Genomic DNA, 17,499 nt, shown 5'->3' with positions numbered 1-17,499 from the left:
ATTGCTGATGTATGGGAGCCTTAAGACAGAGTGGTGATAAAATGTATTGACACCATACAGTTGCTGAAGCAGGTAAGACATTAAACAGATCAGACATTAAAAAAATGGAAAGTTCTAACCCACCAATAAAATTAATACAAATCTGCTCTAATAAAATAAAAATGAAAATGAACCTATATTTGACTCACCTGTACACTGTACCCAGCTGAATGTAGTGGAAGGAATCAATCTTCATTAACAATGCCTTGGCGAAAAAAGGAAAAGACGCAAACTGTTAGCAGCTTCATAAGAAAAAATATAAACTTATAAGTTATCTGTTTTATTTTTCTATCAAAACAAACTAAATGGGTCCGTTTTTCTAATGTAATAATTCAGAGAAGTGCTGCAAGGAGCTGGCACATAAAACTAGTTTGTAGCTAGAACATCCCCCTACATATTCCACCAGCCCATAAAGAGCCAATCAGAATCAGTTTGAACCTAACAAAGCCTATAGGAGAGCCTAAGACAAATGCACACTGAAATCAAAACCAAAATTGAGAGTGAACTGAAATAGACTGAACAAAAAAAAAAAGAGAGAAAAGAAGCGCAGTGTCCCTCGAATGGACTCAGAGAAATGGAGTACCAAAAATCCTCTTTTCTACTTCCTTCATTCTGGCACTGGCAACCACGGGGCTGTTCCAAAGCTGTACACTCAGCCAAAACTGTAAGCATAATTTCATCCAAAACGGTCAACTCTAGCTGCCAACACAATGAACTTGTAAATTTGGTGAAAGTATGGCTGCCCTGCACAACTGCTCCACGGACGTACAGTGTCGTAACACCCAGGTGTCACCGATCTTGTAGAATGAGCCACGACATGCCTAGTAAAAGGGATTTGCTCCAAGATGCACGTCTGGCGAAAAGTAGCCATGATCCATCTGGCCACTGTTTGTTTAGTTTCTGGCCAACCTCTAGTGTGTATCAAAAAAAGATTAGAATATTGTCTACTACACAATCTATTCACAAAAATCTTCAAGGCCCGAACTACATCCAGTGGGATAAGGCTGGCTGAGGACCATACCCTGACTCAATGTAGAAATTACAATATTGTGATTGAAAATAAATTTAGACATCACTAAACAGGGGGACCAGTTTCCAGTACAACCCTGTCCAAGTGTAAACCTAATACGAGGAGTTACAGTGCCTTGCAAAAGTATTCACTCCCCTTGTCTTTTTACCTTTTTTGTTACATTACAACCTGTTATTTATTTATTGTTTTAATCTGGATTTTATGTGATGGATCTGCACAAAATAGTCTAATTTGGTGAAGTGAAAGAATCTTTATAAATCTTTATATAAGAAAGAATCTTTATAAATCTTTATAAATAAAATTCTGAAAATTGGCATGTGCATATGTAATCACCCCCTTTGCTTTGAAGCCCCTCAAAAGTTCTGGTTCAGAAGTCACATAATTAGTGAAATGAAGTTCACCTGTGTGAAATCTAAGTATCACATGATCTGTCAGTATAAACACACATTTTCTGAAAGGCCCCAGAGGCTGCAACACCACTAAGCAAGAGGCATCACACCATGAAGACCAAGGAGCTCTCCAAACAAGTCAGGGACAAAGTTGTTGAGAAGTACAATTCTGGGTTGGGTTATAAAAAAAATATCCAAATCTTTGATGATCCCCCGAAGCACCATCAAATCCATCGTCATCATCATGAAATGGAAAGAACGTGGTACCACAACAAACCTGCCAAGAGAGGGCCGTCCACCAAAACTTACAGACCGGGCAAGGAGGGCATTATTCAGAGAGGCAGTACAGAGACCAAAGGCAACCCTGAAGGAGCTGCAGAGTTCCACAGCAGAGACTGGTGTATCTGTGCATGTGACCAGAATAAGCTGTACACTCCATAGAGCTGGGCTTTATGGAAGAGTGGTCAGAAAAAAGCCATTACTTAGTGATAAAAATAAGAAGACACTATTTGAGTTTGCCAAAAGGCATGTGGGCGACTCCCCAAATGTATGGAGGAAGGTGCTCTGGTCAGATGAGACTAAAATTTAACTTTTCGGCCACCAAGGAAAATGCTATGTCTGGCGCAAACCTAACACATCCCATCACCCCAAGAACACCATCCCCACAGTGAAACATGGTGGTGTCAGCATCATGCTGTTGGGATGTTTTTCAGCAGCAGGGACTGGGAAACTGATTAGAGTCGAGGGAAAGATGGATGGTGCTAAATACAGGGATATTCTTGAGCAAAACCTGTTTCAGTCTGCCTGTGATTTAAGACTGGGATGGAGGTTCACCTTCCAGCAGGACAATGACCCGAAGCATACTGCTAAAGCAACACTCGAGTGATTTAAGGGTAAACATTTAAATGTGTTTGAATGGCCTAGTCAAAGCCCATATATCTCAATCCAATTGAGAATCTGTGGTCAGACTTGAAGATTGCTGTTCACAAGCGGAAACCATCCAACATGAAGGAGCTGGAGCAGTTTTGCCTTGAGGAATGGGCAAAAATCCCAGGGGCAAGATGTGGCAAGCTCATAGAGACTTATCCAAAGCGACTTGCAGCTGTAATTGCAGCAAAAGGTGGCTCAACAAAGTACTGACTTTAGGGGGGTGAATAGTTATGCACGCTGAAGTTTTCTGTTATGTTGTCCTAAATGTTGTTTGATTCACAATATAATAAAAAAACACAACTTCAAAGTTGTAGGCATGTTCTGTGAATGAAATGATGCACACCTTCAAACAATCCATTTTAATTCCAGGTTGTGAGGCAACAAAACATGAAAAATGCAAAGAGGGGTGAATACTTTTGCAAGGCAGTGTACATACATCTGGTTAAAGAGATTGGTAAAGAAAAAAAACCTGTCGATTCATCAGGCATTAAATACGAGGGTAACAGTTAAATCCATCGCTCAACATTTTCCTAAAAATGGGAGGCCAAACTAAAATGTAGACTCATAGATTGGGTTTCTCCACTAATACGAGGTGGTGATAGAGGCCATCAGTTACGCAAAGTTGAAATTAGGTTGAATAATGGGTTGAGTACTTTGACCCCACGGGGTTTGAATGAGTCAAACCCACTAAATATTTTCCTCAAGTAACACTCTCGCTTTTGGAACATTTAAACGGAATGTTAATCATTGTGGGCACTAGGGCCCTCATTCAGCAGTGCACTGCTTAACGCAGATTCCCGATAATCGCGCATTGCGCAGAACGGGTCCTGTGTGATTGTACGCAGCGCAGCAGCAGACTGTCAGTGATTGATGGTCTGCTGATGTTTGAGGCATGGTGGGCCTCAGTTTTCCAAAACAGAGGTGTGTCTGCGCCGTTTGGGTAAAGAGGCCATGATATCCGTAGAGATTTCCCTGCCTCTTTCCCTCATCTGCGATAAACAGCCTGCGTGACCTCATGCGCACACAGCCGGCCGGGGAACACGCAGATGTTCCGATGCTGCGTCCATGGACGCAGCTGGGAACATTAATGCATGCAGGAGGCATGACACCTCCTGCTGTATTACCATAATTGCAAAGCTGCTAGCGTGCAGTTATGCAATTCCATCCTAAGCTGAATTACCAGTCTGTTTTTGCTAAATAAGTATTTTTGATGTATTGATATACTCTAAAGATATACTTTATTTACATTGATAAATTATGTGGCTCAATGTTTTATATACAGTCAGGTCCATAAATATTGGGACATTGACAGAGTATTCATATTTTGTCCTCTATTCACCACAATGGCTTTGAAATGAAACAAACAAGATGTGCTTTAACTGCAGACTTTCAGATTTAATTTGAGGGTAGTTACATCCAAATCAGGTGAACGGTGTAGGAATTACAACGGTTTCTATATGTGCCTCCCACTTTTTAAGGGGCCAAAAGTAATGGGACAAACTAAACAATCCTAAATCTAACTTTCACTTTTTAATTCTTTGTTGCAAATCCTTTGCAGGCGATTACAGCCTGAAGTCTGGAACGCATAGACATCACCAGACGCTGAGTTTTATCCCTGGTGAGACTCTGCCAGGCCTCTACTGCAAATGTCTTCAGTTCCTGCTTGTTCTTGGGGCATTTTCCCTTCAGTTTTGTCTTCATCAAGTGAAATGCATGCTCAATCGGATTCAGGTCATTGCATAACATTCCACTTTTCAGCCTTAAAAAACTCTTTGGTTGCTTTTGCAGTATGCTTCGGGTCATTGTCCATCTGCACTGTGAAGCGCCGTCCATTGAGTTCTGAAGCATTTGACTGAATATGAGCATATAATATTGCCCGAAACACTTCAGAATTCATTATGCTGCTTTTGTCAGCAGTCACATCATCAATAAATACAAGGGAACCAGTTCCATTGGCAGCCATACATGCCCACGCCATGACACTACCACCACCATGCTTCACTGATGAGGTGGTATGTTTTGGATCATGAGCAGTTCCTTTCCTTCTCCATACTCTTCTCTTCCCATCACTCTGGTAAGAATGTTCCAAACAGTTGATTTTGCCACACCTAATGTTTTTGCTATCTCTCTGATGGGTTTGTTTTGATTTTTCAGCCTAATGATGGCTTGCTTCACTGATAGTGACAGCTCTTTGGATCTCATATTGAGAGTCGACAGCAACTGATTCCAAATGCAAATGTCACACCTAGAATCAACTCCAGACCTTTTACCTGCTTAATTGATAATGAAATAACGAGGGAATAGCCCACACCTGTCCATGAAATAGCTTTTGAGTTGACAGTCCCATTACTTTTGGCCCCCTAAAAAGTGGGAGGCACATATAGAAACCATTGTAATTCCTACACCATTCACCTGATTTGTATGTAATTACCCTCAAATTAAATCTGAAAGTCTGCAGTTAAAGCACATCTTGTTTGTTTCATTTCAAAGCCATTGTGGTGGTGAATAGAGGCCAAAATATGAAAAATCTGTCAATGTCCCAATATTTATGCACCTGACTGTATGTATTTGTAATTAGTACACTTTCAATATGGTGCTTGAGAAGTCTGTATTTTTTCCTTATTCTTTGGGTATTTATATATAAAAAAAATAATAATCTTTTTTTATAGAAGTGTGGTTATTTATATAATAGTTTAGTGGATATATAGGAATAGGTTAAGTCTATTGTCACAATGTGTTAATGCTTATGCCGGAGTCTCCCAATTTTTGAGATTGACAGAAGCCTTCTTTTTACAATGCCTGAGCAGGCAATATGGTGGTGCGCTTATCATTTCCCAGAGCTTCATACGTCTGCCCCTATGTGCTATGGGACCTTGCTTTTGTGCGCCACTGACACTTCTGGCTTGCAGTACAGGTGGAACGCTTAGTGCCAGAGAAACATTTATGGTGACTGTTGTGGCCTGTGGCGATAGACAGCAGGTGTTATAAGGTATTGCTTTGTCTATATTAATCTCCAGATGGGCTGATTAGCGTCTAATGTGTCTTAGTAAATATATAACAAATCGCATGTGTTCAAAGGATTCAATAGGCACTTCCTGTCTGTAGCTTCTTTAGCATTAAATGGTTAATTGATGTATAGGTATATATAGGGAGGCACCAGGCATATGCACCTTATTTCCCTCTCTAGATGGGAATTATGATGCTTCTACTGTGATTTAAACTATGTCATGACCATGGTTCAAGTGATCCAAAACATCGACTCAACTGATGTAGCATGAAAATTTAACATTGAACTATTATTGAAATCTAGTGAATGCCCCCTTTTCCATCTACTATGGACGTTTTAAATACATATGTAATAAATATACCACTCTTGGGTGTGTGGTGCACTCAGATATACGCAAGCCTTGGTGTGCGTTCAACCGCCTAAGGCGTGCATATATCAGAGTGCAACGGCACACCCAAAAGTGGTATATCTGTCTTATAAAATGGCTCCTGCTGTGACAAACTAGTTCTACGTGGAGAATGATGCAAAGATACATAATAGGAGATAAAAGTTCAGAATAGGCTGTTGAATTTGAATTATTTTAAATGAATAAACATTTAACTGGATAACAGTGTAATTTATTTTATACCAAAGTTTCGGGTCTGACCTGGGTCTTGGAACAGGGTTGCAATCCGGATCAGACCCAGAATTAACCCCATTCAGACTGCGGCGCCAAACCAGAATATTCCCAAGTCATCGCCGTTCACACTGGAGCCGGGCCTGCAGTGACCCGGCTCTTCCGGCGTTACAGCAGACGCTTGGAGGTGATGTCATTTCCAAGCTGCACTGAAGCCGGCCAATTTGGGCGGCATGATCCGGGTCATCGTGACCCAGTAGGCACCGTTTATATTGCAGGGTGGCATGGGAATGACCCATGGTCAACCTAGCAAACTACCCGAGCTGGATCCATATACACCAACAAAAATCACACATCGACCCAGGATTTTTAGGTCGGGGTAAAAAGGGTATTAGTAAATAAAATAGTTGGAAATTCAGAATAGTCTGTTTCAACAGTTGAACATTAATGACTACGGTCACTGCAAGAGTGGTTTATTTTGGAAAGAAAACGTGTTGAACAGTGAATTGTACTGGCAGGAAGTGCTTAGTGCTTCTTCAGGGTCAAGGCTAGCATGTCATCTAAGCGTTTACTGTGGTGGATTTTAAAGTGGCTACTCATGTAAGTCCTGTTCAAGTAACAGTCAATCTTTAGTGAGGACTGTAGTAATTTTACATTTCTTTAAATTTTTCTGTAACAAATGTGTATCTGTCAGTGACAGTAACATTTCTGCGAGAGATGTTACGGTTTACACTTGTATGGAGTGATACAGCGGTGGCTTTGTGATAAGGTTCAGATTACATTAGGAAGCAGATCAGGCCTCAGGTGTGCAGTCATTGGGAAATAATGCACTGTCATCTGATCTAGTGTGTCCAATCATGTTGGTGGGATTTGTCTCAATCTACCACATCATTTTATAAGTAATAGATATACCTCTTTTTTTGGGTGCAGTCGCATTATATATTTATATATTACACACCTTACAAGGCTGCTTCAGATCATTGACCACAAAATTTAAAACTGATCCTGGTTGGCTCCTTTGGTGATGATGGCATGTAGAGGGGAATATTCTATTTACAAAAAAAAGTTTAGTTTGATGGCCTAGCTCCTCACGTTGCCATCTACACCCTATGGTTGTCGGTGTCCCCAGAATTGAGGAAAGAAAAATTATTATTATTAACGGTACCTGGAAGACTCTTCAACCAGAGAAAATGTTATGCAGTCCTCTACATAGATCTCTCCTACCACTGCATCATTTGCCCATTATTAGTCATTTTACAATACAAGCAAGAATAGAAGAGCTTTTTTTTTTTTTTCCACAAATTTCAAAACTGCTGACATCAGGCAGATGACGCAGCAGTGATGGGTGAAGTGTGAAATGCAGCCTCCTGATCCAGATGTCATCATCATACACACTTTGTACAAGAGTGTCTCCTAAAGGAAAAGCTTAGGCAGATCAATGTTTTAAGTCAAAATTTTCTGCCATTGTGGTTTACTTTTTTTTTTTTTTTTTATTAGAATGTAAAGTTATCATTAGGCCAAACTAAAGTCATAGACAGTACAAGATGTGCATGGCCATTTAATGTTACGTGGTAGGAAAAAAGAAAAATAATGGTGAAGAGGTATACAAATATAAAACTAGATGACAAGATATATGGTAGATGAGAAAATAGCAGCAATTTTCAATGCAATTTTGCCAAAATTGTAACAAGTTTGTAGCAATCCTAATTGTAGCGCAGTTTATATAGTAACTCTCCATCTATGGATGAGCTACAAGTAACAACAAGCTCTGCCAGCCATATATTGTTATTCAGCAAAATCAACATACACTGCTAAACCTACTGCATATGTGGGGGATTCATACAGTCAATAGCTCACATCCAGAATATGGCTTTATCCAAAACTAACCTTATGAACATCATAATGAAGACCCCGAATTGCAAAGTTTGGATCATAATCAAATTTTCTTAATTCATTTGGATACTGCAGAAAAGAAATATACAAATAAAAAAAGATGAAAATGATAATTAATCTCTAATACAAGGTCACTGCGATCTACTACCACTAGCCTTTTATTACATTAAAGTTTTAATTTTGATGTAAAATCTTGATCAGTTTAGCTTAATTTATGTGTGAAAGTAATACGGAGAGCTGGCAAGGTCCTCATGACATGCCAGGTTTGTGTAGCTGAAGACTCATTACATCAATCAAAGTGCACCAATACATTTCTTCCCCAGTAAAGTAGGACTGGGACCCCTGACTAACCCATTCACTTGGAGGAACCACCATAAAATTAATGCTACTTGTAACTGTAAAAAGAAAGAAAAAAAAGACACCAGCTGTAATGAAGAGGGTCATTTGCCTAATCTTAAACACATTCCATGTGCTGATCTACTGCAGCTAATTGTCATTGAGGTGTGTTTTTACATTAGTAAAGGGAGTGCAAAAATACAATGCACGTCAGCCCCAAAGCGTAGCTACATACTCTGAAATTATGCATATTCCATTCTCTTTCATTAAAAGAATATCAAGCGATAGCACACTGAAAGTCGAAATGTACATATGTAGTTTTTATCACAAACTAAACAGCCTGCTAACGTGGGCGATTTCTAAGAATTTGCAGAAATGTGTTACATATGATAAAATATGAAAGTAGATTATATTCTAGATGGAAACAATAAGAGAACTACACTTTTTTCCTGATGCAATATTAGAAAACATAGGGCATTATTATGCTTGGATCGCAAGTCTGCAATCACACGCACCCGCACGTTGAGAATATGAAAATGAATGCGATCGATCGCAGTACTATACCAGGACGCCCACCGGCTTACAAAGCTGCCCACTTCCCATTACATACATCCGCAAGTCAGCAAAAACATTGAGTAACATCGGATCCATACGCAGAGTTGTTGTTGGGCTCGACATGACTCACAACCTGTGAAGCTTCTTGTCGCCATGTAGAGCTCTGGCTGCGTATGCCATCGCTGGGGCTTATTTATGCACAGCCCTGTAACGGTGTTCAAACGCACAGGCACGCCTGCTTTCCTTAGACCACCCCCCAACAGCACTTGCTGTCACGCATTTCTCCATGCCACTGCGTATCCGCTGCGTTCGCATTCGCAGCGGCCGGTTTGCGGACTGCATGCGAAGACAACCGGATGCGTGCGAACACAAACATGCAAACCAAGCAGAATGAGGCCCATTATACATAGTATATTAAAATTGTGTCCTATTGACTTTGCCTCTGAATTCATGTTTAGAACCTTCAAAATAAATAAAAAAAATGTAGGGCAGATTTACAGATCAACATCCATAAACATGTCCTAAATATCACATGTTGAAATGTAATACATGCTGTGTACACTTCCCACATTACATATTTTCTTAATGTGCAAGAATACAAATAAAATATATCGGTTGTTACCAAAACAACCAGTGTTTTTGTAATAAATACAGGTCATTTAATTTCTATTTGGGACCTACTTCGGCACACACAAAAGCTGTAAACACTTGCATATAGTATTCGATTTATTTCATACTGGGCATTAAATGTATTGAACTAACTTACAAGTTAAAAAAAATAAACAGGGAAATTAAAATTTTATTTCCTTACCTTTGCAAATATTTTGCTATGTTGTAATGCTAAAAAGTAACTAGCAGCCTATAAAAGGTTATTAATAACTCAACTTACAAACTATTGTATAAGTGATTAATCATAGCAGTAGCCTTTTTTCCCAATGTAGAGCTCCTGTGACAAATTTTCCAGATGTATAAACAGATGAAAAATGTCAAATAATTGACACTAGTAATAAAATGACATTTCAAGGGAAGAAGGACAATGGGTAATGACATGAAACAGTATACAAAAGAAGCATAAATTTATGTGGACTATATTAACGCAAGGTAGGTTATCCAGGGTTCCTACATTTCACATTACTTTGCTAAGAGAATACTCCAAGAGTTAACATTCCTTGTGGAAAACTGCAGTAATACAATCAGATGTTATAACAAAACCAGAAATAAAAAAAATTATATTTTATTTATTACAGACGTTATACAAAGAACCTGTGTAAATAAGTAATTGGACTGTAACTGGTTACACCAACTTCAGTAGTAATAACTGAAGTCAGACGTTTCCTGTAGCAACCAACCAGTTTCTCACAACACTGTAAAGGAATTCTTCCCCACCTTTCCCTAGCAAAACTACTTTGACACTATTGTGTTTCATGTATGAAGTCTTCTTTTTCTCAGGTCCTGTAACATCACAATTGCACATATGTCTGGACTTTAACTGTCACTTCAAAACTGTAAATGTCTTATTCTTCCACCTTTCTGAAGTACAGTTGTATGTTTTGGATCATAATTCTCCATTCTCCTGTGGAATCTTCTGATATACAAAAGAATTCATGGTTCTTCCAATAATGACAAGTCATCCAGGATCTAATGAAGACAACTGCGCACCACAACTGGTTCAATTATGGTTTACCATCGGTAATAGGTGCTTACTGTGGAATACAGGGTTAGCCTTCCATCAAACATATAGGGGTAATGGTTTGACTTTTATGGTTCAAATATCCATAACATTACTATTGGGAGAGATTTCAACAGAAGAGCACTTACTGTGAAGATTGGCTACTGTTCTAAACATACTCCATTTGGACAGTAAAACCCTCATTGTGGTTTTGATGGGCTTCAGAGCCTTTATTAAAGACTCTTATACTTTGTAGGCTAAAAAGACAATTATTTATTCCCCTAATTTGTTAGAAAAAGTTCCCCAGATTGTAAGAACCAAACTAAAACTGGCCATATACACTGTGGTTCTTGCAGTGTCAAATGGGAGCATGTGGATCTAAAAAGAATAGCAATCCAGATCAATATACCTAGGTGGAAAGGGGAAATAACTTTTCACAACTTTAGCTTGCATATCTGATAGCTTAAATTCCAAATAAAATTTGTGCCTTTCTTTCAGACATGCCACTATCCTTTTATTCCTTTCTTTTAATAACAAAAAGAACAAAGCAAGAAAATCAGCAATCTGACAAAAGTACTAGCATATGAGAAATGGGGTTTGAAAGTCATGCCCGATTGAAGATCAGGGTTGTGTGGTGCTTAGGATGGTTCCCCAATTCACACTTCTTTGTGCAGCCATTTTAGAGTAGTGAATGTTCACCACTTTAGATGACAGTGTAGCTTTATACATCAGGAAGAAGAAGAAAAAAAAAAAAAAAAACTTACCCGATGCTCATTAATAAGTAGATCTCGAGCAGTGTTGAAAATCAAAGTGTGAAGATCTTTAGAGTAAAAAGCTAAAGTATAATCATAATCAAAGCCATAAATTTCAATGTCTGCAAGACTCATTTCATTGTTGGAAAAGATAGCACTTGGGTTCAGCACATTGCTTGAAATGGAAGGGATGAGCTCTGCAGGAGGGGAAAAAAACAAAAAGAGATACAAATATTAATGCAATATACAATGATATCTCACGTGTAGCAAAAAATAAAAAGCACTTATGCAATAGCCGATCATCAGCCATGTGCAATATGTACTCATGTAACATCTTCAATGCTACCTGGTGATCGCAGTTGCACAGAGAGCAACATGCAGACCATTTGCAGAGTGGCTTCTTCACTCTGTTTTTTTACTGAGGTATATGCCTCCGGTCTGTGTGTATGAATTTGGTATTACTTTATATACCACTATTTATACAAATTACTCCACTGCAAAGATTCATCATCATCAACTGTTTATGAGGAAAATGGACTTGGGGCGCAATGTAGTTAGATAGGTTAAGTTCATTGATGTATTAATTTAACTGATGTTTTACATTAGATCATATGGATCCCATATGTACTTCAGTTAGATGTCATTGTATGTTATTTATTTGCATTATATTCTCAATATACACTACAACCATGATAACATTTTATAAATAAATAATGTTAATATATTGCACAGTTTCATTGTATAGAATGCTGTGAAAGCCTTGTATACTGAAATATTTTGTGCTAATAAAGGAGCACTATTTTACAGTGTATGCTAAGTTTAGCCAATTTGTTTTTAAAGAGGTATATTAAAGAAAATATGTTCCTTTGCCATCTGCTTGTGCTTGGAAGAAGTTAGAAACAGATTGGACACATGTACAATGTGATTCTGCATTTCTATGAGCTTTTCTTGGAACTACTATATAAAGAGTTTCCAATGTGTAACCTGTTCAGAAAAGGGGCAATTGCATCCCTGTAAATTATAATAAAAAAAAAAAAAAGTAAAAAATGTCCTTTTCAGTAATCACTCTGCTCAGCAACTGTAATAAAACAAACGCAATATAAAAGTAATGCCCGAAACATTTTTTTGAAAGTACAGGTTTACCAATCTACACTAATGTAGTCAGATTTTCTCCAAATAACTCCAACTGTTTGAACAATAGGGAGTCAATCCTATTAGGTGCAAATTGCGAGGTGTGAGTTTCTTTTTTCAACAAAAATGAAATTGTCCTCAAATTACCCCAAAATCAATTTTTTCGTTAGTTTTGGCAGCCCAAATTTAATTACAATAATTTTTTAGTTGAAAAAAAATTTTTATAGTTTTTTTTTAAACATTTTTCAAGATGCCCTCAAAATACCCCAAAATCACCTTTTTTTTTTTTTTTTTTGCATTTTTCGTTTAATTCGTTTGAGTATAAACAAAAAAAGTTTGTTTTTCATCATTTTCTTGCATTATCAGCCATTTGGCACCATTTGAAAACCTACATTACCTTCCTAACGTCCACAAACAGCCTTCTATATGGTCCTGCTAACGAAATTATCCATTTTGGGGGGTCCAGGATGGTCTTCCCACATTTTCAGGCATTTCTCGCAAATCTCATTTGGCAGTCAATTCGCACCCTTCCGCTACGAGTAGTGCAAATAGTGATTTTTAATTGGATTGGAGAATTCTCGGGAGCACACTCCGCTGCGAAGTGTGCGAATTTCAAGAAACAAACTCGCTACTCGCAATTCGCACCTAATAGGATTGACCCCTAGGACTAAGGGCCGTATTCAATTGTTTGCGAAAAGTCAGTTTCTGCGGAAAAGTTTTGTCGGTGACGTCATTTCGCCAGGTGAAAATTTATCCCCGTATTCAATACCAAAGTCTTTGCGCCACTGCAGAAAGTCAATGCATTGGAATAGGCAAAGAAGATTTGCCTATGAAACCAGGCTTAAAAAAGTGCAGAATTTGGGTTTTGGGGTGCAAACTTGCGGTAACCACCCTGCACCCTTGGGACAGTCCCCTAAAGGTAAACTGTGTCAAATGAAGTTTTAAAAAAAAAAACTTTAGAACACCCCAAAAAAGTACTTTCGTTTTGGGGACGAAAAAAAACAAAGTTGGGGGACAAACTTAAATACTAGTGAAATATACTCCAGGGGGGTCCCCAAGTATGCCCCAGGTGTTTTTAAGATTGCAGGTGCTTGTTTTCTTTAAAACTTCACTTTAGTAACTTCAAAATATGCTTGTACCCATTTTCATGTACCCAAAATTTTCTAGGACTACTTATTTTGTAGAAAAAATAAAGCTAAATGCCATTCTTCACCACTTATGTAAAGACGCTAATTAGCCGCTGTTAAGAGCATTTAAGTACCCCAAATACCCTCAGCAGGCCTATTCGGGAGTATCTCTAGTGATCCCCAAGTCAGTGCTTCTTTTGGGGTGTGTCAGGCTGTTTTCCCCAAATCTGATAGAACTTTTCACTGGTTTCGAATTCGCCGGGTTCCGTTTTCGCTGATTTGGAATTGAACACGGGGATAAGCGGGGACGAGCGCGATACTTTACCGCATGCAAAACCAGCGATGACGGCGAAAAGTCCGGCATGCAGGACTTTACGCTCCTAATTGAATACAGGCCTAAGAAACAAGTATTTAAATGGGATACGTTCAGAATCCATACTCATCCATTTAAACTCTTAAAAATCCCACTTCTGCTTTTGTTATGGTGTGTTTAGTTACATTTAACAAGCAAATACACTCCATGAACCTGAAGAACACATTGCACAGGATGAAAAAGCATTGTGTAGTATTATATAATGAGGTATAGAGACATCCTCATCCCAGAGACTGCCACTATTCTGTGGTATAGGATACAAGATGACAAATTTGTGAGGAGTCTGATAATAGTATAGCAGGAGAAACAAGTTGCATTAAACAGACAATATCAATCAATACTAAATAATATTATGTAACTTTTAAAGATCAGGGGGAAGATTTACTAACAAGCAGTTTGTCATAGTTGATGATCATTAACGGCTTTGACGGTTGGATTTAAAACATTTATTTCTGTTGTCGTTTTAAATCCATTGGTCAAAGCAGCCAATGATGTGCGACTTATACAAACTGCTTGTTAATAAAATCTACACCTAGGCATGGCCAAAACAATTACTGTGATGAAAAACAGTTTTTGTTTAGATGAAGATGCCTTTCCACTTTGATTCCATGTGGACAATGATGGAAACCATGGACCGCTTCAGTACGATGGTGGTGTGCAGATGCTGTATGATGTTACGATGTACACTATGGGCCTGATTCAAAGGTGGACGTCAGAGGCGCTTTAATAGAGAGGAGGGCGCACATGTGCAGGCTTCGATCGGGCCCCCTTCTCTCCGGCGGTGCAGAAGACTGGCCGGTCTACGGGAACAGGTCTACAGCAACATGGCGCCCGTGCCGCATTCCCGGGACATCTCTACTGCGCAAATCACCAGGGAAATGGCAGAGATGGGCATTTTTCCAGTTATTTCTGCAGCCATCACCGGGCTGACGGAGAAGCAAGTATATTTAATTGGGGGCAGGGTGTGCGGGCCCCCCTGGAGCCAGGGGTCCACGCACACACCTTGCACCCATTATAGATACGCCCCTGGTGGATATAGTCAGACAAAGCTGACAATGTTTTTATTCTGCGTATGCGAAGGAGATGCACTTAAAACATGTATCCCAATAGTTATCACTGAAAGCCACAGAACAAAGGCAATTTCAGAGGGAAAAAAAGGGGGTGGGGGGGTGTAGCTGGGTGTCATGGTTAATGACTGCGTCCGCAAGTCGGCGGTCTCTGGTGGCCATGCTCAGCGGAGTAATTGCACCTGCCATAGGGCTGATGCAATCCAATGGTGTGTCTTAATAAGCAGTGACGGATTAGGGCCACAGCCGATGTGGTCCTCTGTATGAATCCAATCAGCTGCGAAATTAGCATAAGGTCAGTCTCTCCGTGACTGCAATAGTGTGCACCGCTAAATCAGGCCCTATGTGTGCGATGCAGAGATCCTTTGTACATGAGCAAACTAGATTTGTCCACTGCACATGAGCACATCATCAATGGCTCCCCAAACCATTGGTTGCAATGCCATCACAAGGCATGTTATGATGGCAGTACTGTCACAATTCGATAGCGCCCTCCAATGGCCATCCCTATGGCAGATTATAGAAGTAATGGAAGAATGCTAATTCATTTATTGTGATAAAAAAAAAGTTCTCATTTTCTCCCTCAGATTACTGTAAAACCCTCACAGAGGTCAGTCCTGTAATGCAGAGCTGAGAAAATTGCAAATATTCTCTGTTCCTTCCATAGTTACACAGATACTGAGCCATTATTCCGGATGCTGCCAGAGCCCCAGCCTGGAGTGCAGTGTATATAAGGTGGCCCTCATCTCACGGGCACTGGTGTAGGGCTGCTCACATGGTTCGGGCACCGTTCTAGCTGCCCCGGGATTCCGCCCTCACCTGTTGTGTCAGTCTGTGACCCGCCATACACCGTGACATCAGCGTGCGGGCACCATAGTCACACCCCCTTATCCACTCACACCCGCACTCACCATTGATGCTTCTCCTCGCCTCGTTGTAGTGCGCACTCAGATACCTCTTCATGTCGCCTTTCTCTGGGCCACTGGAATAACTAGCCGAAAGGCAACGCAACCAGCCTCCCATGCCAAGCGGAGGTCCCGGGCTTCCGGCCACCATCCTACCCGTGGCCAGGGTCAGCCGGCAGCAGCCCCCGAGCAGTGACACAGCCAGGGACATAGCGAGGAGGAGGCGGAGAGGAGACTGTGCGTGTGTGACAGGCAGACTGTGTTGCTGAGCGGCGGCTGCGGCGCTATATAGGCGGCCGGGCACTTCCTAGTGACATCACTTGTGAGGAGGGAGAGGGCGGCATCAGGGGAAGCCCGGGGGGGGGGAGAGGAGAGGCAGCAGCAGCCGGGGGCACCAGGCTCAGCAGCCCAGGTCACATAGGAGGAGAGAGTGTGTGGCAATAATATACTCCTGCGGGCGGGGGTGGAGTGGTGGGGGCACGGCGGGGCACATACTGATATCAGCAGAGCAGACACAGTTATATTATGTTACTTTCTCAGATCTTAGGACTGAAAATGTACGTGAACTTCTGCAAGTAGTCATTTTAATAACTTTTTTTTTTTTTACCAACCAGAACATAACCAGCTATAACCATGTACCTGCATGCAGCAATGTATGTATACATATAACCATGTACCTGCATGCAGCAATGCATGTATATATATAACTACCTATAACCATGTACCGCAGCAATGTATATATATATATATATATATATATATACTACTTATAACCATGTATATATAATTGCAGAGAGCATATATTACTGCCTATAACCTTGTTATTGCAGCAATACATAGATCATATATATATAAAAACTAGCTATAACCATGTACCTGCTTCAATTATATACATATCTAGCTATAACCATGTACCTGCTTCAATTATATACATATCTAGCTATAACCATGTACTTGCAGCAATTCATTGATCATACACAGTTGAGTCACATTATTATGACCACCAGCTAATAGAGTAACCGCCGTGTGCAGCACGGACAGCAGCTAGACGGGCTGGGAGGGACTCTATAAGGTACTGGTAGGTTGGCACAGGTATCTGGAGCCATGCTGACTGCAGTGTGTCCCACAGCTGCTGGAGGGTGCGTGGTGGAGTATCCATACAGCAAACACAACGATCGAGGTGGTCCCACAGATGCTCAATTCCGGGGAATTAGGGGGCCAGGGAAGTACTTGGAAGTCTTGGTCGTGCTCGTCCAACCACTGTCGGACATTTCTAGCCGTGTGACATGTTGCATTGTCTTGCTGGAAGATCCCATTTGCCTCAGGGAAGACAATCAGCATGTATGGGTGTACGTGCTCTGCAAGGATAGATTCATAACCAAATCGGTTGAAGATGCCTTCCACATGGATGAGTGGGCCCAGAGAATGCCATGAAAACATTCCTCAGACCATAACGCTCCCACCACCAGTTTGTGTTCTTCCAGCAATGGTTGTAGGGTGTTTGTTCTCTGATGTTTCTCACCTGACACGCCAATGTCCACCCGCTCAATGAAGTAGAAAACGTGACTCATCAAAGAAGGCAACCCTTTGCTAATCAACAGAGGTCCAATTCCAATAAATGCGTGAAAATTGAAGCCTTTTCCGCCTATGCACCTTCGTTAGCATAGGTGCAGTGACCAT

The 17,499-nt window shown here is 40.3% G+C and overlaps 1 protein-coding gene across 1 annotated transcript in view; it reads right to left on the bottom strand.

Moving 5' to 3' along the window:
- The window catches only part of NT5DC3 (5'-nucleotidase domain containing 3), a 71,883-nt gene extending 55,739 nt beyond the window's left edge, over positions 1–16,144 (bottom strand). The window contains exons 1-4 of the mRNA XM_088467828.1: positions 15,826–16,144; positions 11,229–11,413; positions 7,899–7,973; positions 189–244 (exon numbers count right to left, since the gene is read on the bottom strand). Coding sequence (XP_088323954.1) covers positions 189–244; positions 7,899–7,973; positions 11,229–11,413; positions 15,826–16,030 — 521 coding nt within the window. The 5' untranslated portion in view covers positions 16,031–16,144. The remainder of the gene's footprint in view (positions 1–188; positions 245–7,898; positions 7,974–11,228; positions 11,414–15,825) is intronic.
- Positions 16,145–17,499: the final 1,355 nt, after the last annotated feature.

The sequence above is a fragment of the Taudactylus pleione genome, unplaced genomic scaffold (assembly GCF_031769625.1).
Source record: "Taudactylus pleione unplaced genomic scaffold, aTauple2 ptg000077l, whole genome shotgun sequence".
NCBI classification, from domain to species: domain Eukaryota; kingdom Metazoa; phylum Chordata; class Amphibia; order Anura; family Myobatrachidae; genus Taudactylus; species Taudactylus pleione.
This window is presented reverse-complemented; position numbering and strand designations above follow the sequence as displayed.